The sequence below is a fragment of the Ranitomeya variabilis genome, chromosome 1 (assembly GCF_051348905.1).
Source record: "Ranitomeya variabilis isolate aRanVar5 chromosome 1, aRanVar5.hap1, whole genome shotgun sequence".
Lineage (NCBI taxonomy): Eukaryota > Metazoa > Chordata > Amphibia > Anura > Dendrobatidae > Ranitomeya > Ranitomeya variabilis.
In genome coordinates, this window is record NC_135232.1 from 92,830,728 (window position 1) to 92,857,267 (window position 26,540).

The 26,540-nt window shown below is 45.7% G+C and overlaps 1 protein-coding gene across 2 annotated transcripts in view; it reads left to right on the plus strand.

The window, feature by feature from the left end:
- Nucleotides 1–1,806: 1,806 nt before the first annotated feature.
- The window catches only part of RNF180 (ring finger protein 180), a 142,584-nt gene continuing 117,850 nt past the window's right edge, over nucleotides 1,807–26,540 (plus strand). For both annotated transcript variants that reach the window (XM_077286079.1, XM_077286087.1), the window contains exons 1-2: nucleotides 1,807–1,880; nucleotides 4,557–4,679. In XM_077286079.1, coding sequence (XP_077142194.1) covers nucleotides 4,575–4,679 — 105 coding nt within the window. In that variant the 5' untranslated portion in view covers nucleotides 1,807–1,880; nucleotides 4,557–4,574. The remainder of the gene's footprint in view (nucleotides 1,881–4,556; nucleotides 4,680–26,540) is intronic.

Here is a 26,540-nt window from a genome sequence, read left to right on the forward strand (position 1 = left end):
TAAGGGAGAAGTGTTTATAAGTCTGTCGTGACACCACCTGTGGTATTCGGTCAATAGTGGAACCGACGCTGCATTAAAGGGGTCCCCTGGGGGATGTTATTGCAACACTGATGGTACACTTCCCACAGGTGAAGCAGGGTCCTCAGGGGTCCTAAGGTGTGTGGCAAGGTGGTGAATGCCGACGAATAAGTGGAGGACACAAGCTGTAAAGTCTTTACCTGGTTTACGGTAGTTATCAGGCCACAGTCCAGGGTACCAGGCATGGATGATGGTATGGCCCGGCCGGCCCAGAGGCAATGGAGGGTTCCCTTGTTCCAGTAGAGGTCTGTGAGTCTTTTCAACTAGCGCTTGCTGTATATGAGGTCCCCACTGCCTGAAGCTTCCTGCAGAGTCCTCTATTCTCCCTGTCCTGAGACAGGTGCCAGCATGACGGGCTGCTTGAGCCTTTTTACAGGGACTCTATCATGCCCCAGGCTCCTCAGGTGCTGCTGCATCTCAGGCATGGTGTCGGCCAATACATAAAGCTCTGAGCCCTCCGATTCTGCCAAGTGTCATACAGTTCCACTAAGGCCTTGGGCTCCCGGTACCTGGTACTGCGCTCTAGCTCTGAAGGTGCCCGGTCACAGTTCTTCTCTGAGCCCTGTTCCTCTCTTTTGCGCCTTCTCTTCCGGCTCCTCCACATTCAACCCCTCAGGTCTTTCTCCTTCCAGAGGCTACAGCTCCCTCGTGGCTGCCAGGCCTCTCTGTCTGCACTCAGTTCCAAACTTCCTTCTACTTTAGTGTCTCTCCTCCAGGTCAGGATACATCTAGCTTAGGGAAGCTCCCCTGAATCCGGGTCCTGAGCTCCCCCTCCAGGCCTGGATTTGTAATGTGTTGTGTGTGGGTGCCTTACCTGGTGAAGAGAACTCTATTGCCTATGAGCATGATATTACTCTCCCCGAAGGAAAGGCAACATCACTGCAGCAGCCAGTTACCTGGGTTGCTGCATTCAGCGAGTCGGAACATTCTTCACACAATAATTATCATCAATGACAGCAGCCAAGGTGAGTAAGTCTGTGGACTTCTGAATGTAGTATTCATACTCAAAAATGTTGTTTCCATTTTCTTCTTCATTTGCATACCATTATGTCTCTCAATATAACAGATGGCAAGAAGAACAAATCGATTTAGGAACATATCAAGCCAGACAAGTCAAGGATCACTAAGCTATATCTTTCCTACTTTGGATACATGAAATGAAAAGAGCAATCACTAGAGGAGGTCGGAAGAAGAAGGAACAAGGCAAAAAGGATGTCCAGCAACCAGATGGCTAGATACTATCAAGATAACTGTTGTGGAGACCCTGGTGGACATATCTAGGCTTGCACAAGATCGATCATCCTACAGATTGTTCACCCAAAAAGACACCATGGCTTAAGATTGAGTCAAAGACCGTTAAGTCTATCCATCTGTGCTTTTAATAATTCCACAACTTTTCCTTGTTGGTGTTGCAATTTCACTGTTTTGGAGTGTAAAGAGCTGTACTGCTCAGATCAATACTAGTCATTATACTATGCAGGGCGAATACTTCAGACCTTCCTCTTCAGATTTGAAGAGCATAGTGTGAAGGTTGTATAAAATGTAATGTTAAAATAAAGTTTTGTCTCCGTCCTTAGGGAGGCCTCAATACACTCAGATATACGGTACATTCACGGCACAGCAATGTTTACTTATCCATTATTGGGTGATTAAATATCATGTGACCTTCTCCTACCAGGAAACTAAGAGCAGTGTGTGACTGTGCTGCTTAGGTGAAATCTGATATTACCGTAATTAGTGTACTATATGCGTCTGTCCTCCTGTGGTTTTCCAAACCGCTGTCTGCAGCTTTGCAGGAAAAGGTACGTATACATTGTTGCGGCACCTGATCTGCAGGGCAAAGTGCTTCTTTTTCTTATAAAATTCTGTAGAAAATCCAAGAGACTTGCAGAGTTGTGACATATTGGGATATGCATGTAGATAGATGGCGGTGAGATGCAGTATGAAGCCCTGCAGCCTGATAGTTTACATTATACTAATATATTAATACCTTCAGGCTGTTCCAGCAGCAGCCTGGCGTGATCTGCAACCTTCAGATCTGTTGTGAAACTACAAGTCACAGCGGCATAAATTGCAACTCTCAGCAGTCTGCTTGAAGTTGTAAGATTGGAACATCTGAAAGCTGTAGGGCGCAGGTCACCGCTGCACGCTGCCTGAATATGGGAATCAGGAGTGCGAGATCTAGTGCTGCATGCTCTTCTGCTATACTGGTAACTGACAGCCACCATGACTGCTTCTGAGATATCCAAACAAAAAACGTTGTTAAACCGCACCCTTAAGTGTCCAAGTCTTTAAAGACCAAGAGGTGCACGTCAAAACCAGGGAGTCCATCCCAGAACGTGTTCCATATCCAGATAAATAAAAAAAACAGCGCCTGAAACTGTAGCTTGAAAAAGGTCTCTGGACCGAAACGTCGCAACAGAAGGCAGAATAAAATGTAAGATTTATCTTCACTACAGTTTGAGGCCATGTGAATATGCCCCAAGGCCCCTTTCACAAGTGTAATTTTCTTGTACACATACCCATAAAATCTGCGTAACTTTTGCAAAAAAAAAAGACATTTGCAATTTTGATCCAAATCACTGATCAAACTCACCCATGTAAGTCTATGAGTCGGAGAAAAACTCTAACAACTCTCTGATGGCACCCTAGCTACATTTGTGTGCTGCCCTTTTTTCATTGAATGTTTGCTAGGTGAAGCCTGAGAAATCTCCGTCATTATTTTTTTTGCATGTTAAAAATCTAATAAAATACTATGCTAATTTAAAATGGTCAATTTTAAGATGGTAAAAGCTGACACACAGACCACACACTGCTGAAAATCTGATCTAAAACAATGATAAAGACCAGTTTTTCATATACAGGAAAAACAGCCTTGTTAAACTGGCCTAAGACTAGATTCACACGATGCATCCACGCCACGGCCCAGACTGCCCCCGCGATGCCATCGGATTCTCAGCGACATGCTGATTGAGGTGATGCATGGATGGGTTACATCAAGGGCACACCTCAAGCATAAAGTGTGAACACAGCCTTCTACTTTTCCTCTTTTTCAAGACAAAATCTTGTGCTCTACGATATGGAAAATGAAGTGTAAACAGGCTTACTAAAGGGAATCTCCAAGTGACAAGGTCTTAGTCTGCCGCCAAGTCTATGTGCCTTATATACCTGCCACAGATGCCTCTTACCTGATACTACTTTACCCTGTTGAGTGTACCTTCCATAGGTGCCATGATTATTCAATATTATATCCCAAAACAGCATTGGCCTCAGAAACCCAGACAAGAATGACACAGTCACCCTCTAACAGTGCCAAAGTAGCTGGAACTCAATGGAAGAGTGCATCCAGTTATAATGAAGAAAGCCCCATGACACTTCCTTTAAAGAGAACCTGTCAGCAGGATTTTGCTAAGTAAACTACAGGCATTGTCATATTGACGTTTTTACACTGAATAAAATGATACCTGAGGTGAAGAAATCTGTCTTGTGTTTCTTGTGTAATCAGTGTTAGAAGTTTTCCGTTAATGAGATGCTCGTACTGCGGGGAGGGACTGTAAGCAGAGTCTTATATTCCTGCTCTAAGCCAAAGAAACCAAGGAAAGACCGGCCCACAGGCCGCCCCGAAGCACAAACAGTCTGTCTTACTCTCTGTCTCTATAACGAGGAACATGTTTGTGCTTCGGGGCGGCCTGTGGGCCGGTCTTTCCTTGGTTTCTCTGACTTAGAGCATAAAGATAAGACTCCGCCTACAGTCCTGCCCTGGAGCATAGGAATATAATTAACTAAAAACTTATAACACTGATTACACAAGAACCACAAGACGGATTTCTTCACACTAGGTATCATTTTAATCAGTATGAAAGCACCAACCTGAAAATGCCTTTAGTTTACTTAGCAAAATCCTGCTGACACGTTCGCTTTAAGTGATTAAATGAAGATTTCTTTCACATCAGCAGGTCTGTGCAGGGCCAACGTTTTGGTCCAGTTGACCTTGTTCACAGCCTATGAAAATCACATGAACACTTTTGTAAGCATACATACATGTAGATTATGTAATACAAGTGAAAAAAAAACAAACATGCAGCCAATCAACGCTGGCTTCACTCTCCCCATTTTGGGACGAATCAGACATAAAAAGGAAGTCAGAGCTGTTGCTCGCCACTCACTTCCTCTCGATGTTTGATTCGTCCGAAGGTGAAGAGAGGGAAGCCAGCTGTAAAATCAGTGCGTGGCCAGTTATCTTACAGCATCAACACTTTGAAAATAGGATATTATGTAGAGCTCACTGAAATCAATGTGTTGTCTGCGCAATACAGGACTGGACAAGTCCTCCAGAGTTAGAGATGCTCCTCAATCTCCTCTCCATTCTGATGAAGAGATGAAGATCTTTGAGAATTGTCTTATTGGTATTTATAATGAGTTTTCTCCAGTGTTAATCCTGGATATTGATTGTATTTGCATTTTTGTTTGCTTTGCAGAGTATATAAAGTAGGAAAATGAGCTACACCAACACAGCAGTTCTTTTACGTTGCTGGAAATGTAGAAAGTTTGTATCAAACTCAGCATGTATCATCAATGATGAAGAATGGACCCACACTCAGGTCAGTATTGGATTTACCATAATGCACTTCTTTAGTGCTGTTCTATGACTAATGAGCCATTGGACTGTACTTTCCGCTTTAAAGGAGTTTTAGCAACAAAGGTCCCTATTCTTCAAGATGTTTTTGCCAAAATTCTGGAGTAAGACATCTTTAAATTGATGGAAAAAATAGCACAATTTGAATTTGTGTGGAAATGTTGTGACTTCTGATATTTTAACATCACTCCTAGCCAGCACCATCACCTTTTAGAAAACTGGGAGTATCTGGGATGGGGCATAAAGTACCATAAATTACAACAAACATGTATTCCAGTCCCTGACTCTAGTAACATTTCTGGCCATATTCATTAAGAGGCCTCTTGATGAATATTGTGTATATAAGTGCTGTGTTTGATGAGGTTGAGATCATCGCTCTGTATGCCCCGGTCAAGCTCGTCTACACCAAACTCCCCTAGCCATGCCTTTATGGAACCTGCTTTGTGTACTGGGAACAGTCATGGGGAACAGAGAAGGGCCTTCCCACTACTGTTCCCACAAAGTTGAAAGCTAAAATTGTTCACAATGTCTTGGTACACTAAAGGATTAAGATTAGGTTGATCCCTGAGCATCAACTTCATACCATTATCCCTTTTCCACCAAACTTTACAGTTGGCATAATGCAGTCAGGCAGGTAACTATCATCTGTCATTCTCCAAACCCAGACTTTTCATCCATCAGTTATGGCAGCGATCAAGTGTAACAGAGCAGTGCTTTGGATTTTTTGGGATGGGTAATGGGAGAATAGGGTGGCAGGTTACTGCACTATCATTTTAATCAATTATTTTGGTGCACTAATTTGTAGTTACATAATATAAGCAATAGGTAACTCCAGCTTTACTGATCAGATGATAAGTTAAAAAAAAATAATTAATAGCCATCATTGCTTCAAAAGAGTATTCTGCGATAAAAGCCATGGCTCGTTCTTTAGCTGGCACTCGCCACTGGTGACATCCTGGCTTTTCATGATTAAAAAGTATCTTCCTGTCATTTATTATGAACTTGAAGTGTGTGACCCTTCCGCAGGATTTCACGCCAACAAATTCAACTGGGAGCTAGAAAACCCTGCAGATATTTAATGTATTAATGCTGTCCTTGTCACATGTCATTAAGCACTAAGAAAATTACATTTGTATTAGCACCGTACATTAAAAACAAGTGTAGGCAGGCTTGAAAAGTGCAATTTCATGGATGGGACAGGCAAATAATCCACAAATACTGATACTCCAGAACAATGGAATCAGCACTCATACTTTAATTTTTGTACTTAGGCTACTTTCACACTAGCGTTAACTGCATTACGTCTCAAAATGTCTTTTTTCAGAAAAAACGCATCCAGCAAAAGTTTTTGCTGGATGCGTTTTTTCCCCATAGACTTGTATTGGCGACGTATTGCGACGGATTGGCATACGTCGTGTCCGTTTTACGACGGATGCGTCGAAATTTGGCCACACGTCGTCGGCAAAAAACGTTGCTTGTAACGTTTTTTGTCTCCGCCTAAAAAACGTGTCGCGACGCATCCTGTGGCATACGTCGTTGGCTACAATGGAAGCCTATGAGCGACGGATGCGTCGGGACACGTCGTACGACGCAATGCAGCGCTGCAATACGTTTTTTTGCACTGAGCATGCTCAGAAGCTGGATTTTGTTGCCAATTGGCCAGACACCCCCAAATCTATATAAACCTGGCCTGGGCCTTCAACCCCACATATGCCAGCAAGACCCAGAGAGAAGACTGCCAGCCACAAGACCCCAGCCAGCCACGTATTTAAGTGCCACGTATATAAGTGCCACGTATTTCAGTGCCACGTACTATAAATACTATAACTACGTGGTTATACGTGGCACTTATATACATGGCACTTATATACGTGGCACTGAAATACGTGGCACTTATATACGTGACACTTATATACGTGACACTTAAATACGTGACACTTAAATACGTGGCACTGAAATACATGGCACTGAAATACGTGGCACTATGACTGTCAGAAAATGTTCATTAAACGGTTAGGGGTGAGGTTAGGGGTAGGGTTAGGGTTTGGATCCCTTTATCATCATCCGTAGTTCATTAATCGGATGTATCCAGAGTCGCCTCCGTCTCCGTTGCTGCAGAAGCATCCTCCGTTTTTCCGCTGCCGCCTCCTTCTCCCGCACTATGATATCCAGGCGATTCGTCTCAAAGATAATGTCGGTAACCAAACTAGCAATGCTCACAAGAACACCTTCCATCGCTGCCACAAAACTAAAACCCTCAAAGATGGGCTGTAAAAACAGTAACTATATAGTTTTCCATATTTTCCAGTAGCCAATCAAATTTGGGAGCCTCCCTTTTAAAAACGGATCAGTCGTAAAAACGGATGCAACGGATGGTAAAAACGGATGCAACGTATGCAACGCATCCAGTATTTTCGACGGAAACGTTTAACGGATTTGCGACGGATCCGTCGAAATGCTGTATGCGTTGCATACGTTTTTCACTTTTTTGACGCATCCGTTTTTTCGGCAAAAAAACGGATTTGCGACGTAATGCAGTTAACGCTAGTGTGAAAGTAGCCTTATTATTATTCCTATGTGTCACTGTGGCTCGTGGGGTGGCTTAATTTATTCATAGAAAATTGCACTTAGAAACAGATGCTTAAATGTTTTATGAAAAACTACATTTTAGCAGCATATGTATCGCTGGCAAGGTAAATTTGGAAAGAACGATATGTATTATCACTATTGTAAGTGTATGAATATAGAGTACAAAGGTGTAATGTGAAAAGTTGTTCAGATTATTGATAGTAATGACCCTGGAGAACTTTCTCACGCTCACGCTGGTGCTGTTAGATAGAATAGGAGTTCACAGGGAGACATTGAGCACACGGTACTCAGTGTTTCTGCTGGATGACAGGCTGTATGGTCGCATCATACAACCATGCATCCTGCCATCTAGATGTAGCAGAGCTAGACCCGTCGTGGGATAAAGGGATTAGCAGCATCTCTGCGCAAAGCTGAGGAATATTTTTGTTTGTTTTTTTAACTTTTTTGCAGATGATGGGGGCGTCGATGGAATGGGCAATGTCGTAAGTATGGTTTAATTAAGATTTATTAAAGGAGTCTATGTCATTCTTTTAATTAAAGGACTTTATTTTGGGTGTCTGTATGTTCATACAATGTGACTCTGGGGTTAGTAATGGGGGTGTCTTATTGATGCCTCTCCATTACTAACATCGGGGCTTGATGTCACCTGACAATACAAAGGTGACATCAACTCCCCCAACTATCACTTCACTTGCCATCGCTACAGACCAAGTGGGAAGAGCGAAGCTAAGTGCCAGAATTGGCGCTTCTTAGAGATGCACCTTTCCTGGGGTGGCTGAGAGCTGATGTTTTTAGCCTGGGAGGGGCCAGTATCATTGGCTCTGCAGTATCAATTCCCTCTGCTAGTTGCGAAAATTAGGCAGGAGCCCACGCCATTTTTTTTTCAGAAAAATTACATTTTATTAATTAAATACATGTACAGAAAGCTGCACACACACTGTACTAATTCTATTTGTCACTGACATCTGAATATCTACCTATTCTATCCGTATTTACTGTATGTAATCCATTTATTCTATCCTGTTGGCACCTGAAGTTATTTTACAGAACAAATAAGATGAATTACCGGCTTTCCTTCTATCTATCTATGTAATACATATACATATATATGTGTGTGTAACTGACATCTATATATCTATGTATTCTATGTGTATATATCTATTCTATTTATTCTATTCTAACCTGTCACTTTTACTGTACGCGGCACATGTATTGCTAGCTTTTATTCTATCTAATATATATATATATATATATATATATATATATATATATATATATATATATAGTGGTAGGGCGCCTCACTCAGCTGGACACAGAGGTATCTCTGGAACACCGTCTCTTTAAGAAAGTGCTTGGTTTATTGTAGCAGCATAAACCAAGCTTGCAAGTAAACACAGCCCTCCAGGCAAAACAGAAAAACAAAGAAACAAAAGAAAGAGCACTGTCCTTTTTCCTAGCGGGATCAGACCACTGACACACAGCAATGTGCATGGTTCAGTTAGGGCACACAACTCCCTGGAGTCCTATCTCTCCAGGAACCACTGAACACTGAAAGCTCTGCCAGTCAGCCATTTAAGCCCTGGCCTTGTGACTCCTTCATCATGTGACTGATCACATGGTTCTGACATCACACAGCTCCTGGCAGTTTTTCAGGAGGAGATTCTTGGACATTCTTCCTCCAGCTCTATGAATGTCCACTAAAACTAGCCCATTATACAATTTTATATATACCGTCCCAACATGCAGCGCTGGGGGAAACTAATCTGGTTTCACATCACTGACGCGATCATGTGCAGTGACACTTATCTCCTGTCCTTCACGTCACCAGTGACTCTGTCACATATTCCCCCCCTCTGCCCAAAGCCGGGGGTTTTGGCACCTTCACTCCCTAACCAGGGCATCTGTGTTCCCATGCAACCTCCCTGGCCTGTGCTCCACATGGAAAGTGAAGTCCTGGAGCACCAGAAACCACCTAGTTACACGGGCATTCTTCCCCTTCTTTTGCCTCATCCATCACAGGGGTGCATGACCAGATATTAGCCTGAACTTTCTGCCTAACAGGTAGTACCTCAGTGTGTCGATTGCCCAATTGATGGCCAAGCACTCCTTCTCCACAATGGCATAGTTCTTCACACAGGAGGAGAGTTTCCTACTCGGGTATAGGACTGGGTGTTCATTGCCATTTATTACCTGGGACAGTACAGCTCCTAAACCGACTTTGGAGGCATCCGTCTGGAGCACAAACTCCTTTGTGAAGTCAGGTGCGACAAAGACTGGCTGTCGACACAGGACGAGCTTCAACTCCTGAAGTGCCATCTCTGCTTCAGAGGACCATTTGACCATCGTCAACTTTGTGCCCTTGAGAAGATTAGTCAGGGGGGTAGCTATCATGGCAAAGTTCGGAATAATGGACGATAATATCCCACAATTCTGAGGAACGTCCTGACGTGCTTTTTGGAGACCGGCTGTGGCCACTGCTGGATCACCCCCACTTTGTCTACTTGCGGCTTTATCTTACATAGTTACATAGTTACATAGTTATTAAGGTTGAAGGAAGACTGTAAGTCCATCTAGTTCAACCCATAGCCTAACCTAACATGCCCTAACATGTTGATCCAGAGGAAGGCAAAAAAAACCCATGTGGCAAAGAGTAACTCCACCATGGGGAAAAAAATTCCTTCCCGACTCCACATACGGCAATCAGAATAGTTCCCTGGATCAACGCCTTATCAAGGAATCTAGTGTATATACCCTGTAACATTATACTTTTCCAGAAAGGTATCAAGTCCCCTCTTAAATTTAACTAATGAATCACTCATTACAACATCATACGGCAGAGAGTTCCATAGTCTCACTGCTCTTACAGTAAAGAATCTGCATCTGTTATTATGCTTAAACCTTCTTTCCTCCAGACGTAGAGGATGCCCCCTTGTCCCTGTCTCAGGTCTATGATTAAAAAGATCATCAGAAAGGTCTTTATCTCACCTCTTCCATTGATATAGCCCAAGTATTTCGCCTCTTGTTTCCCGAGGGCGCACTTCTTCGGGTTTATAGTATAAACCCCGCTTTGCTTAGGGCATCAAGTACTGCCTGGACCTTCGGCAGGTGACTTCCCCAATCTGGGCTGAAAATAACAAAGTTGTCTAAATAAGCGGTGGCATACTTCTTGTGAGGGCCTAGAATCCAGTCCATAGCCCTCTGGAAGGTGACTGGGGCTCCTTGTAGTCTGAACGGCATCCTGGTATATTGAAATCACCCATCAGGCGTAGATAATGCCATCTTCTACTTGGCACTTAGAGACAAGAGAATTAGCCAGTACCCCTTCATTAGGTCCAGGGTGGTGATGTACCTGGCTGACCCTAGCCTCTCAGAAAGCTCATCGACCTGGGGCATCAGACACAGGTCGAACTTGGACACCTCATTAAGCTTCCTGTAATTGTTAGAAGCGTCGCTCTCCACTTGGCTTCGGCACCAGGACAATAGGGCTGGACCAGCCGCTCTTTGACTCCTCGATGACACCCAGGCTCAACAGTCTCTTCACCTCCTGGGAGATCACCTCACGGCGAGCTTCAAGAATCTGATATGGCCTTTGGTTCACCTTCACATGTGGTTCAGTCAGGATCTCATGCTCCACCACTTGCATACATTCTGGTAACTCTGAAAACAGGTCTCGGTTCCTCTGAAGCAGCTCACGGCACTGTTTTTTCTGGGCCGGCGACAGTGTCTCTGCCACTGTGACTACCTTGACCTTGTCTTCAGGATGGGCTCCTAGGCACGGTGCTTCTACCGGATCCTTGTCTCGCCACAGCTTTAGCAGGTTAACATGGTACACTTGGTACGGCTTCCTTCTCCCTCGTTGGTGGACCTTATAGTTGACATCACTCAACTTCTCGACCACTTCGTATGGCCCTTGCCACTTGGCCAGAAATTTACTCTCCACTGTGGGGATCAACACGAGCACCCGGTCCCCAGGGCTAAACTGTCTCAGCCTCGCGTCCCGGTTGTAGACCCTCGCCTGGGCTTCTTGTGCTTGAAGGAGACTCTCCTTCACAATGTGCATCACCCTTGCGATTCAATCCTGCATTTGGGCCACATGCTCGATGACACTTCGGTGGGGTGTAACTTCTGCTTCCCAAGTCTCCTTTGCAACAACTAGAAGTCTGTGAGGGTGCCGTCCATATAACAACTCGAACAGTGAGAACCCTGTAGAAGCCTGGGGAACTTCTCTGATGGAGAACAGTAGGTATGGCAAGAGGCAATCCCAATCTCATCCATACTTCTCCACAACCTTCCTCAACATGGACTTCAGGGTCTTATTGAACCTCTCAATGAGGCTGTCTGTTGTGAATTCTGCTCTTGGGCTCCCTCCGGTGGTTGTTGGTGGTAATGCAGTTGTCCCTGGCTTGCAATCCTGGGCAGGTGTCCCTGCTGATTGCAGTGCTGACTGGGGTATTTAAGGTTGCTGGATTCATTAGTCCTTGCCAGTTGTCCATTGTTCTTGGAAGTTTTGGATCTCAGTCTGGTCCTCCTGCCCTGCTACCAAATCAGCAAAGATAAGTGTCTGGTTTTTGTTTCTTCAGCACACATGCTGTGTGCTTTACAGATCAGTGCTATTCATTGTATTTTCTTGTCCAGCTTAGACTGTGTCAGGATTTTTCCAGTCAAGTTGGATTCTCAGGAGATGCAGATTTATGTTCCATGTCTTTAGTTAGATGGTGGAATTTTTATATTATCTGCTGTGGATATTTTCAGGGTTTTAATACTGACCGCTTAGCATTCTGTCCTATCCTTTTTCTATTTAGCTAGAGTGGCCTCTTTTGCTAAACCCTGTTTTCTGCCTGCGTGTGTCTTTCCTCTAATACTCACAGTCAATATTTGTGGGGGGCTGCCTATCCTTTGGGGTTCTGCTCTGAGGCAAGATAGGATTCCCATTTCCATCTATAGGGGTATTTAGTCCTCCGGCTGTGTCAAGGTGTCTAGGATTGTTAGGTTCACCCCACGGCTACTTCTAGTTGCAGTGTCAGTTTAGGGTTTGCGGTCAGTATAGGTTCCACCTACTCCTGAGAAAGTCTCATGCGGCTCCAAGGTCACCGGATCATAACAGCTGTCTGTCTGCGGATGGTACACTGATGTTCTAAGTTGGGTTATCTGAAGAGCCTTGCACAACTCCCTCATTACCTTGGACATAAACGGTGTCCCTTGGTCCATCAGGATCACTTTCAGCAGGCCTGTCCGGAAGAAAATATGAACTAGCTCTCATGCTACAATCTGGGGGGAGGAGTTTCTCAGCGGTACCGCTACTGATGACCCCTGGCTGACTTAACTAATGGCCCAACCAGGTCCATGGCAATCCAGTCGAACAGTACTTTGATTAGGGGTAACGGAACTAGGGAACTGTGGAAGTGGGATACAGGAGCAGTTAGCTGACAGGTAGGGCAGGAGCAGCAGAAATTAACAATGTCCCTGTGACACCCAGGCCAGTAAAACCTCTGAAGGACTAATTCTTGGGTTTTATCTACACCTAGATGCCCCTAGTTGCTAGATGGGCCAGGTCTAGCACCCTACGCCTATAGGGTCCCGGGACTAGCAGCTGCTGTAATACTTCCCTCTCTGTTTAGTAACCCGATACAACATCTCCCCATTGACCACAAAGTATGGGAGCCTGGTGTCGACCCCTGGCTCTTAGGCAATCACATTTATCACAGTCATGTACCATACATTTTTCAAAGTCAAGTCCTGCATTTGTGTAGTCCCAAAATTCCTGCCAGGAACCTCCAGATCAGGAACTTCAGGTTCACTGATAACCATCTCGTCCTCTTCACTGGCCAGAACACACAAGGGGAACTCATCCATCCCCGACTGTGGTGGGGTTTCAACAGGGTTGAGCTGGCTCCTGTCTGCACCCTTTGACAGCTCCGCCTTTCTCCACAAGTCACAAAAAAGGCTGAAGTCCCTCCCAATTATCACGGGGTGCAGCAAACCTTTGGCCACCTCGACCTCATGGAATGCCGTACCCCAGTTTGTTTTAACTGACACTCTGGCGACAGGATAGTCCTTGGCATACCCCCCATTTGTTTCCCTGGGTTTAACTGATGGGGTAATGTGGCCCTTACCAGGGTCACCAAACTCCCTGAGTCTAAGAATCCTGTCACCAGCACCCCATTTACTGACATGGGACATGCATGCGGCCCCTCACCGGGCTGACAGTCTACACTGCAGGCAGGATAGGCATAGTAGGAGCAGCACCTTCCCAAGCTACAGTCCATCTCTGCGGAAGACAAGGGGCAGTGGGCAGCTATATGTCCAGGACTGCGACACCTCCAGCAAAGCAAGTCTTTACCCGTGACCTTTGACAACCCCTCAGTGACCCCTTGGGATCTGGGACTTCCCCCAGTGGTGGCTTTACTACCCCTCTTTTGGGGCTCGGGTTCTTGCTGGATACCCCAGTATGAGGATATACCTCATCCTGGCTTTCTTATGGACCTCTCAACCACCTGGAACCATACCACTAGGCCCACCAGGTCATCTGCATTTTGGGGATCTCCCTGGACAACCCAGGTCTGCACCGGCCTAGGAAGGGAATGCACAAACCGGTCCATGACAACACGATCGACCATCTGGGCTGGGGTAAGGGGATTCCAGCTGCATTTTTGCACCAGATGTAGTAGGTCGAACATTTGGAATCGAGGCAGTTTGTCCCCACAGTACGCCCAGTGCTGAACCCTTTGTGCTCTGACTGACATAGTCACTCCTGCGTGTGTTAAAATTTCAGTCTTTAACTTGGCAAACTCCTGCACATCCTGTAATGCCAAATCATAATAGGCCTTCTGGGGCTCACCAGTCAAATAGGGGGCCAGCACCTCTGCCCACTGCTCTGGCGGCACCTTCTCACGCTCCACTACCCACTCGAACACAGTCAAAAAAGCCTCCACATCATCCCCCAGGGTCATTTTTTGCATGGATCGTCTAACTGTCTTCCGGACGTACATGTCGTCACTTGAACTTGGGGGAGGGGTTGCCGACCTTCAACAAACCACCTCTGCCAGCAAGTCAATCTGCTGCTGGTGTTGCTGATGCTGCTGCTGCATTTGTTGTATAAGCAACTTACAGGTCTCTTGCTGCGCCATCTGCTGCTGCTGTAATTGCTGTTGTTGTAGCTGTTGTTGCTGCTGGGCTTGTAACAAATGTTTGAGTAGGTCCTCCATCTTGCCTGACATCTACGCTGGCTTGTGGCCGTCACACGTGTTTGCAGGGAAACTGCCCTCACTTCTAACACCACCTGGGGTAGAGCGCCTCACTCAGTTGGACACAGAGGTATCTCTGGAACACCGTCTCTTCAAGAAAGTGCTTGGTTTATTGTAGCAGCATAAACCAAGCTTAAAAGTAAACACAGCCCTCCGGGCAAAACAGCAAAACAAAGAAACAAAAGAAAGAGAACACAGTCCTTTTTCCTAGCGGGATCAGACCGCTAACACACAGCAATGTGCATGGTTCAGTTAGGGCACACAACTCCCTGGAGTCCTATCTCTCCAGGAACCACTGAACACTGAGGGTATGTGCACACGTCCGGATTTCTTGCAGAAATTTCCTGAAGAAAACCGGAAATTTTCTGCAAGAAATCCGCATTTTTTTTTTGCTTTTTTTTCCGTTTTTTTCGCGTTTTTTTTTAGCATTCTGCAAGCGTAATTAGCTTGCAGAATGCTAAAGTTTTCCAAGCGATCTGTAGCATCGCTTGGAAAACTGACAGACAGGATGGTCACACTTGTCAAACATAGTGTTTGACAAGTGTGACCAACTTTTTACTATATATGCTGCCTATGCAGCATCTATAGTAAAAGATAGAATGTTTAAAAATAATAAAGAAAATAAAAAAATGGTTATACTCACCCTCTGCAGACAGCCAATCTCCTCAGTGGCGTCCTTTCCTATAGATGCCGGTGTGGTTCAGGACCTTCGATGACGTTGCGGCTTGTGATTGGTCGCGTGAGTGGTCACGTGACCAATCACAAGACAGTGACGTCATCACAGGTCCTGAACCACACCATCTATAGGAACGGAAGAGAGAGCATGCACCGGAGAGGCGGGAACACTTCGGGGGCCATCAGAGGGCGAGTATAGGACTATTTTTTATTTTAATTCTTTTTTTTTTTTTACCAATTATATGGTGCCCAGTCCATGGAGGAGAGTCTCCTCTCCTCCACCCTGGGTACCAACCGCACATAATCTGCTTACTTCCCGCATGGTGTGCACAGCCCCGTGCGGGAAGTAAGCAGATCAATGCACTCCTAGATGTGCGGAATCCCCGCAATTCCGCATTTTAATGAACATGTTGCTTTTTTTTCCGCAATGTGATTTTTTCGCGGAAAAAAAGGCTACATTTGCACAAAAAATGCGGAATACACTGTAAATAATAGGAGGCATATGTTTGCGTTTTTTTCACATTTTTATCACGTTTTTATAGCGAAAAAACGCGAAAAATACTGAACGTGTGCACATGGCCTGAAAGTTCTGCTTGTCAGCCATTTAAGCCCTGACCTTGTGACTCCTTTATCATGTGACTGATCACATAATTCTGACATCACACAACTCCTGGCAGTTTTTCAGGAGGAGATATGTGGACATTCTCCCTCCCGCTCTTGGAGTGAAACTAAAACCAGCCCATTATATAATTTTATATATACCATCCCAACACGCAGTGCTGGAGGAAACTAATCTGGTTTCACATCACTGACGCAATCATGCGCAGTGACAAGTATCTCCCCTCCATCACTTCACCAGTGACTCTGTCACAATATCTTGAAGAATATTTCCTTTGAAAACAATGTATAAATGACAGAGAGAATTGCTCTATGTAAAAGCTCATGTTAAAATTGTACTGCATTCGGATGTAAATCAGATGCTAGTTGTGAAAAATCGGATTGTACTCTCATGACACTTGCATTACACTGGTGCGACTCTAGGCAGGGGGACTCGGACCAATTTTTCATACATTGAGGCTGGGGTCACACATGCGTGTTTTACGTACGTAAGAGCGCAAAAACTACGTACGTAAAACTCGCATTACATACGGCACAATGCTTCTCAATGGGGCTGCTCCTATTAGCCGTATATTACGGTTCAGTATTATACGGCGTTCTACGGCCGTACAAAATCGCAGCATGCTGCGTTTGTCAGCGTATTGCGCAAATAATACGCCAATGAAAGTCTATGGGGGCGAGAAAAATACGGATTCCACACGGACCAGCAGTGTGACTTGCGAGAAATACGCAGCGGTGTTAGTGAAAAGTCGGTAATTCAATTGCCGGCTTTTCATTTCTCCTGCACAAACCCGACAGGATATGAGACATGGTTTACATACAGTAAACCATCTCATATCCCCTTTTTTTTTGCATATTCCACACTACTAATGTTAGTAGTGTGTATGTGCAAAATTTCAGCGCTGTAGCTGCTGAAATAAAGGGTTAAATGGCGGAAAAAATTGGCGTGGGCTCCCGCGCAATTTTCTCCGCCAGAGCGGTAAAGCCAGTGACTGAGGGCAGATATTAATAGCCTAGAGAGGGTCCATGGTTATTGGCCCCCCCCTGGCTACAAACATCTGCCCCCAGCCACCCCAGAAAAGGCACATCTGTAAGATGCGCCTATTCTGGCACTTGGCCACTCTCTTCCCACTCCCTGTAGCGGTGGGATATGGGGTAATGAAGGGTTAATGCCACCTTGCTATTGTAAGGTGACATTAAGCCAGATTAATAATGGAGAGGCGTCAATTATGACACCTATCCATTATTAATCCAATTGTATGAAAGGGTTAAAAAACACACACACACATGATTTAAAAGTAGTTTAATGAAATAAACACAGCGGTTGTTGTAATAATTTATTGTTCTCGCAATCCATCAGGAACACCCTCGCTTGGAAAAATAATAAACGCACAAGATACATACCTTCTGGTGAACCGTCTCGTCCCACGAAGTAATCCATCTGAAGGGGTTAACTAATATTACAGGCAGGAGCCCTGCTAAATGCAGCTGTGCTCCGTGCTTGTAATTCCCTAGCGAATGAATGAAATGTAGGTCATTGACCTACATTTCCTTCAGTCGCGGTGATGCGCCCCCTGGTGGATGTCCTCATATGACCTGGAGCGTGGGAAAAAGTTCCCAGGCTGCAGTTCATGAGAACATCCACCAGGGGGCGCATCACCGCGACTCAATGTAAGTACAGATCACTGCTTTCCTTTCAGCACCCGGGGATTACAGGCACGAGCGAGTGGTTTATCGCAGCTCGTGCCTGTAATATTAGTTAACCCCTTCAGATGGATTACTTTGTGGGACGTGATCTGACATCAGAAGGTATGTATCTTGTGTGTTTATTATTTTGCCAAGCGAGGGCCTGGAAATGGATTGCGAGAACAATAAATTATTACAACAACCGCTGTGTTTATTTCATTAAAATCCTTTTTAATCATGTGTGTGTGTGTTTTTTAACACTTTCCAACAATTGTATTAATAATGGATAGGTGTCATAATTGACGCCTCTCCATTATTAATCTGGCTTAATGTCACCTTACAATAGCAAGGTGGCATTAACCCTTCATTACCCCATAGCCCACCGCTACAGGGAGTGGGAAGAGAGTGGCCAAGTGCCAGAATAGGCGCATCTTCCAGATGTGCCTTTTCTGGGGTGGCTGGGGGCAGATGTTTGTAGCCAGGGGGGGGCCAATAACCATGGACCCTCTCCTGGCTATTAATATCTGCCCTCAGTCACTGGCTTTACCGCTCTGGCGGAGAAAATTGCGCGGGAGCCCACGCCAAATTTTTCCGCCATTTAACCCTTTATTTCAGCAGCTACAGCGCTGAAATTTTGCACATACACACTACTAACGTTAGTAGTGTGGAATATGCAAAAAAAAGGGGATATGAGATGGTTACTGTATGTAAACCATGTCTCATATCCTGTCGGGTTTGTGCAGGAGAAATGAGAAGCCGGCAATTGAATTACCGGCTGTTCCCAGATATCGCGCTGAATGAAATCTAAATACAGAACATATATATGTGTCTCAATGACATATATATATATATATATATATATATATATATATATATATATATATATATATATATATATATACTGTATATATGTTTTCCCTAACATTTGAGCACATAAATCCATTAGATGTCGGTTTTGCAAGCCTGCGCGAAAATCTCACAGTACGGATGCCATACGGATTACATACGGAGGATGCCATGCGCAAAATACGCTGACACACCCTGACTACGGATCAATATTTTGGGAACATTTCTCCGTATTACGGCCGTAGTACGGACGTATAATACGTGGCGTATTGTCTTACGCCATGTGTGACTCCAGCCTGAGTGTGACTCCAGCTTAATAAATAACATTTCCCTCATGTCTGCTTTACATCAGCACCATTTGTAAAATGTTGTTTTATTTTGTTAGCATTTTCGAAGGTGACTTGGGGGATTCCATATATTGGAAACTCCTAAAAGTGTTACCATTTTAAAAATCACACCCCTCAACGTTTTTAAAATTGTTTCAAGTTTTTTCATTAACCCTTCAGGTGCTTTTCAGGAATTAATGCACATTGGCATGACATGAAAAAGTTTATTTTTACCATCCAAGTATTGTTGACATCTTTTACAGGCCGCTATCGCCTGCAGACGCTAAAGCCATTATTTGGCCATGAATTGTCATCACAAACATCAGGACAGCATAATCATGATATCAGAATGCCAATGGGGTTAAAGAGGAAGCCCATACACTCTATTAACCATTTAGATGCCGTAGTCACTAATTACAGCAGCATCTAACAGGTTAAACAGCCATGGTCAGTGCCAACACTGATTGTGGCTGATGCAGCAAGTTGTTAGCTATAGTGTATGGATCGCCACCGTGTAGGGCAGTGGGGGACTCGGTACCGGTCCTTCGATTCTCAAGGGGGATGTCACGGTGGCTGACTCGGTCCGTGGCCCTAGGGATGTCCGTTGAAAAATGGGGAAAGGTCTTTAAAGGGAAAGTGTTCGTGACACCACCTGTAGTATTCGGTCAGGGTGACCAATGCTGCTGTAAGGGGTCCGCTGGGGTGATGCTATGGCAGCTAGATGGTGTACCTTCCCACAGGTGAAGTGTGTCCCCAGGGCTTCCCAGTGTGTAGATGGTTGATGGTGAAAGGCGCAGTGAAGAACGAGGACACAAGGCTGCAGTCTCTTTACCTTTTTTACTGAAGGATCCAGCATCCACAGTCCAGAGCACCAGATCACAGGGCAGGCAGAGTCCGGCTGGTCTGAAGGCAAATCCAGAGTCCCCTTATCCAGGTGGAAATCAGTAGCCTTCCTCTAGCACCTGGGTGTTGTAGTACCTTACTGCTGAGCCTCTCACAAGGTCCTCACAACCGTTGTAGATGTTCTAGATGTTATGTCTCTTTCTCTGTCCCCCTGATGGTAAGGATAGGACAAACCCATATGACTGATGACCTGAGGCTTTTTACAGGGACTCTAGCATGCCCCGGCCCCCACAAGTTGCCACCGTGCCTCCTGGGTATAGGGCAGACCAGTAACTTGGAATTAGCTGTCCTGCCGGTCTCTGGAGCAAGGCATAGAGACTGTTGCTCCCTCAGTGTTCCGGCTACCGGATCCTGCACCTCAGAAGGAGGCAGCCTTTGCAGGACAGAATGCCTTCTGGTTTCCTCTCCTTTTGCTATGACTTCGTTTCTCACCCTCTACAATACAGTTCGCTGTTCGTGTCTCTTTCTTAGGATGCTGCCGCACGTGGGGCAGGCGCAGCTCCGTGGCTTTCTATCAAGGCCTCTGACATGATCCCACCCCTGTCAGGGACCAACTCTGTCCGCAGCTATTCGATGTTCCTCCTTCCTCTCTGTCTGCCTGACAGGAACTGCCTGAGAGAAGCTCAGACAGCATCTGCATAACTTCCTATCCAGGCCACCAGTTTGACCTAATTGTGAAGAGTGCCCTAATAAATAGGAGCATAGCTCTCCCTGGTGGACTGGAGAGTGAAGTGTGTTGCATGGTTTGTGATACCTGGTAAAGAGATCTCCTTTATTGCCTTCAGACGTAACATCACTCCCCCTGGTGGAAGAATGACATTACTGCAACGACCAGGACCCTGGGGCGCTGCAGTGTACAGCTGACAGCTGAATGATTGTCACCCGTCAGGGCATGGTAGTCTCTTATATTGCAGGTCAGTAAAAAGGCGTATTATTGGTCATTAAGGGGTTAAATAATTAACCCCTTTCTACCATTGGACGTACTATTCCGTCCATGTGGGGAGGGCCCTACTTCCCAAGGACGGAATAGTACGTCCAGTGCGATCAGCCGAGCTCACGGGGGGAGCGCGGCCGATCGCAGCCGGGTGTCAGCTGACTATCGCAGCTGAAATCCAACACTATGTGCCAGGAGCGGTCATGGACCGCCCCTGGCACATTAACCCATGGCACACTGCGATCAAACATGATCGCAGTGTTCCGGCGGTATAGGGAAGCATCACGCAGGGAGGGGGCTCCCTGCATGCTTCCCTGAGACCCTCGGAGCAGCGCGATGTGATCGCATTGCTCCGAGGGTCTCCTACCTTCTTCTCCCTGCAGGCCCCGGATCCAATATGGCCGCAGGGCTGCATCCGGGTCCTGCAGGGAGGTGTTGTGAACTCTGTTTTCGGGCTCCCTCTTGTGGTCACAGGTGGTATTGTGTGAGTTTTGTTTTTGGGCTCCCCCTGGTGGCTTTGTTTGTTATCCTGCAGATCTGTGGCTGAATCAGCTGCCTCGTTATGCACTAGGGAGTTTCCTATTTAGCTCTGCTTCACCTCCACTTGTTGCCGGCTGTCGATGTATTCAGTGCTATTCTGATCTCCCCTGATTATCTTCATTTTCAGTCTCTTCTGAGAAGCTAAGTTTCTGTTTGATTATTTTTTGCTCATCAGTCTGCAATATGATTTCAGTATATAATGAGTTAGTCCAGCTTGCTAATATGTGAGTTCTTGCTGCTGGTAAGCTCTGGGGTACGGAGTTGCTTCCCCCGCACCATTAGTTGGTGCGGGGGCTCGAGCAATCTCTGCGTGGATATTTTGCTTAGGGTTTTCTATTGACCGCACAGCTCCCTTCCTATTTTCTGCTATCTAGTGTTAGCGGGCCTCATTTGCTAAATCTATTTCATCTCTGCGTTTGTGCTTTCCCCTTAACTCACCGTTAATATTTGTGGGGGGCTTTTCTATATCTTTGGGGTCATTTCTCTGAGGCAAGTAAGGACTTTACTTTCCCTCTAGGAATAGGTAGTTTCTCAGGCCGTGAAGAGACGTCTAGTATTTTCAGGTAATGTTCCACGGCTGCCTATAGTTGTTTGCGGATAGGATCAGGTTGCGGTCAATCCAGATACCATTTCTCCAGAGCTGGTCGTCGGTTTAGTTACTTAGCTAGTCAAACTTGCGATCCTTGCCACTAGGATCATAACAGTACAGCCGGACTCATAAAGTGTTAATTGCATGGCAGAAGCAGGAGAAGAGAAGCCTTGAGGATTTTTTTTTTTTTTTTGCTGCCGGGTGTCTAGCTGCTGTGTGTCTAGCTTCTTTCCTCCTCTTAATCTTGGTGTGGCTCTGAGTTCAGCTGCTGTCATGGATATCCAGAGTTTGGCCTCCAGTGTAGATCATCTTGCTGCAAGAGTACAAAGTATTCAGGATTTTGTTGTTCACAGTCCTATGTCAGAGCCTAGAATACCTATTCCGGAGTTGTTTTCTGGAGATAGATCTAGGTTCCTGAATTTTAAGAACAATTGTAAATTGTTTCTTTCTTTGAAACCTCGTTCCTCTGGTGATTCCGTTCAGCAAGTTAAGATTATTATTTCTTTCTTGCGCGGTGACCCTCAAGATTGGGCCTTCGCATTGGCGCCAGGGAATCCTGCATTGCTCAGTGTGGATGCGTTTTTTCTGGCCCTTGGATTGCTCTATGAGGAACCTAATCTTGAGAACCAGGCTGAAAAAGCTTTGATGGCCCTCTCTCAGGGGCAAGATGAAGCAGAGGTGTATTGCCAGAAATTTCGGAAATGGTCGGTGCTTACTCAATGGAATGAGTGTGCCCTGGCTGCAAATTTCAGAAAGGGTCTTTCTGAAGCCATTAAGAATGTCATGGTGGGGTTCCCTACGCCTGCAGGTCTGAATGAGTCAATGACTCTGGCCATTCAGATTGATCGGCGTTTGCGGGAGCGCAAACCTGCGCACCATTTGGCGGTGTCTTCTGAACAGACACCTGAGTCTATGCAATGTGATAGAATTCTGACCAGAAGTGAACGGCAAAATTATAGACGGCAAAATGGGTTGTGCTTTTATTGTGGTGACTCAGCTCATGTTATCTCAGCATGCTCTAAGCGCACAAAAAAGATTGATAAATCTGTCACCATCGGTACTTTACAGCCTAAGTTCATTTTGTCTGTTACCCTGATTTGTTCCCTGTCATCTTACCCGGTTATGGCTTTTGTAGATTCAGGTGCTGCCCTGAGCCTGATGGATTTGTCATTTGCCCGGCGCTGTGGTTTTGTTTTGTAACCTTTAAAATTCCCTATTCCACTAAGGGGTATTGATGCTACACTATTGGCTATGAATAAACCTCAGTACTGGACGCAAGTGACCATGTGCATGACTCCTGTTCATCAGGAGGTGATTCGCTTTCTTGTTCTGCATAATTTGCATGATGTTGTCGTGTTGGGTCTGCCATGGTTGCAGACTCATAATCCAGTCTTGGATTGGAAAGCAATGTCTGTGTCAAGTTGGGGTTGCCAGGGAATTCATGGTGACGCTCCTGTGGTGTCAATTGCTTCATCCACTCCTTCTGATGTCCCTGCGTTTTTGTCAGACTACCAGGATGTATTTGATGAGCCCAAACTCAGTTCTCTACCTCCTCATAGGGATTGTGATTGTGCTATAAATTTGATTCCTGGTAGTAAGTTTCCTAAGGGACAACTTTTCAATTTGTCAGTGCCGGAGCATGCTGCTATGCGGAGTTATATAAAGGAGTCTTTGGAGAAAGGACTTATTCGCCCCTCCTCCTCCCCTCTGGGTGCGGGATTCTTTTTTGTGGCTAAGAAGGATGGTTCCCTGAGACCTTGTATTGATTATCGCCTTCTAAATAAAATCACGGTCAAATTTCAGTATCCTTTGCCATTGTTATCTGATCTGTTTGCTCGCATTAGGGGGTCTAGTTGGTTCACCAAGATAGATCTTCGTGGTGCGTATAACCTTGTGCGTATTAAGCAGGGGGATGAATGGAAAACTGCATTTAATACGCCCGAAGGCCATTTCGAGTACTTGGTGATGCCTTTTGGACTTTCTAACGCTCCTTCTGTCTTTCAGTCCTTCATGCACGACATCTTCCGCGAGTATCTGGATAAATTTATGATTGTGTATCTGGATGATATTCTGTTTTTTTCTGATGATTGGGAGTCCCATGTTAAGCAGGTCAGGATGGTGTTTCAGGTCCTGCGTGCCAATGCTTTATTTGTGAAGGGCTCAAAATGTCTTTTTGGAGTCCAGAAGGTTTCTTTTTTGGGTTTCATTTTTTCCCCTTCTACTATTGAGATGGACCCAGTCAAGGTTCAGGCTATTCATGACTGGACTCAGCCTACATCTGTTAAGAGTCTTCAGAAATTCTTGGGTTTTGCTAATTTTTACCGTCGCTTCATCGCTAATTTTTCTGGTGTTGTTAAGCCTTTGACGGATTTGACCAAGAAGGGTTCTGATGTTACTAATTGGTCTCCTGCGGCTGTGGAGGCCTTTCGGGAGCTGAAGCGCCGGTTTTCCTCGGCTCCGGTCTTATGTCAGCCAGATGTCTCTCTTCCTTTTCAGGTCGAGGTTGATGCTTCTGAGATTGGAGCGGGGGCTGTTTTGTTGCAGAGAAGCTCTGATGGCTCTGTGATGAAGCCATGTGCTTTCTTTTCAAGAAAGTTTTCGCCTGCCAAGCGGAATTATGATGTCGGTAATCGGGAGTTGTTGGCTATGAAGTGGGCATTTGAGGAGTGGCGACATTGGCTCGAGGGAGCTAAGCATCGTGTGGTGGTCTTGACTGATCACAAAAATCTGATTTATCTCGAGTCGGCCAAGCGGCTGAATCCTAGACAGGCTCGTTGGTCGTTGTTTTTCTCTCGTTTTGATTTCGTGGTCTCGTACCTGCCTGGTTCGAAGAATGTGAAGGCTGATGCTCTTTCCAGGAGTTTTGTGCCTGATTCTCCTGGAGATTCTGAGCCGGCTGGTATCCTCAGAAAAGGGGTGATTTTGTCTGCCATCTCCCCAGATTTGCGACGAGTGCTGCAGGAGTTTCAGGCTTCAGGCGGATAGACCTGACCGTTGTCCACCGGAGAGACTGTTTGTCCCAGATAGATGGACCAACAGAGTTATTTCCGAGGTTCATTCTTCGGTGTTGGCAGGCCATCCTGGAATATTTGGTACCAGAGATTTGGTGGCCAGGTCCTTTTGGTGGCCTTCCTTGTCGCGGGATGTGCGTTCCTTTGTGCAGTCTTGTGGAATTTGTGCTCGGGCTAAGCCTTGCTGTTCTCGTGCCAGTGGTTTGCTGTTACCTTTGCCTGTCCCGAAGAGGCCTTGGACGCACATTTCCATGGATTTTATTTCAGATCTTCCTGTCTCTCAGAGAATGTCTGTCATCTGGGTGGTGTGTGATCGTTTTCTAAGATGGTCCATTTGGTGCCCTTGCCTAAGTTGCCTTCCTCCTCCGAGTTGGTTCCGCTGTTTTTTCAAAATGTGGTTCGTTTGCACGGGATCCCTGAGAATATTGTTTCTGACAGAGGATCCCAGTGTGTGTCTAGATTTTGGCGGACCTTTTGTGCTAAGATGGGCATTGATTTGTCTTTTTCGTCGGCCTTCCATCCTCAGACGAATGGCCAGACCGAGCGAACTAATCAGACCTTGGAAACCTATTTAAGATGTTTTGTTTCTGCTGATCAGGACGACTGGGTGGCTTTTTTGCCATTGGCCGAGTTTGCCCTTAATAATCGGGCTAGTTCTGCTACTTTGGTTTCGCCTTTTTTTTGTAATTTGGGGTTTCATCCTCGTTTTTCCTCAGGTCAGGTGGAGCCTTCTGACTGTCCGGGAGTGGATCTTGTGGTAGATAGGTTGCATCAGATTTGGGATCATGTGGTGGACAATTTGAAGCTGTCACAAGAGTAGGCTCAGCGATTTGCCAACCGCCGTCGCTGTGTGGGTCCCCGACTTCGCGTTGGGGACTTGGTGTGGTTGTCTTCTCGCTTTGTTCCGATGAAGGTTTCCTTTCCCAAGTTCAAGCCTCGGTTTATCGGTCCTTATAAGATTTTGGAAGTCCTTAACCCTGTGTCATTTCGTTTGGACCTCCCAGCATCGTTTGCTATTCATAATGTGTTCCATCGGTCGTTGTTGCGGAGGTATGTGGTGCCTGTGGTTCCTTCGGTTGAGCCTCCTGCCCCTGTGCTGGTTGAGGGAGAATTGGAATACGTGGTGGAGAAGATCTTGGATTCTCGTATTTCTAGACGGAGGCTTCAGTATTTGGTTAAGTGGAAGGGCTATGGTCAGGAGGATAATTCCTGGGTTGTCGCCTCTGATGTTCATGCGGCTGATTTGGTTCGTGCCTTCCATGTGGCTCACCCTGATCGCCCTGGGGGGTTTTGATGAGGGTTCGGTGACCCCTCCTCAAGGGGGGGTACTGTTGTGAACTCTGTTTTCGGGCTCCCTCTTGTGGTCACAGGTGGTATTGTGTGAGTTTTGTTTTTGGGCTCCCCCTGGTGGCTTTGTTTGTTATCCTGCGGATCTGTGGCTGAATCAGCTGCCTCGTTATGCACTAGGGAGTTTCCTATTTAGCTCTGCTTCACCTCCACTTGTTGCCGGCTGTCGATGTATTCAGTGCTATTCTGATCTCCCCTGATTATCTTCGTTTTCAGTCTCTTCTGAGAAGCTAAGTTTCTGTTTGATTATTTTTTGCTCATCAGTCTGCAATATGATTTCAGTATATGATGAGTTAGTCCAGCTTGCTAATATGTGAGTTCTTGCTGCTGGTAAGCTCTGGGGTACGGAGTTGCTTCCCCCGCACCGTTAGTTGGTGCGGGGGCTCGAGCAATCTCTGCGTGGATATTTTGCTTAGGGTTTTCTATTGACCGCACAGCTCCCTTCCTATTTTCTGCTATCTAGTGTTAGCGGGCCTCATTTGCTAAATCTATTTCATCTCTGCGTTTGTGCTTTCCCC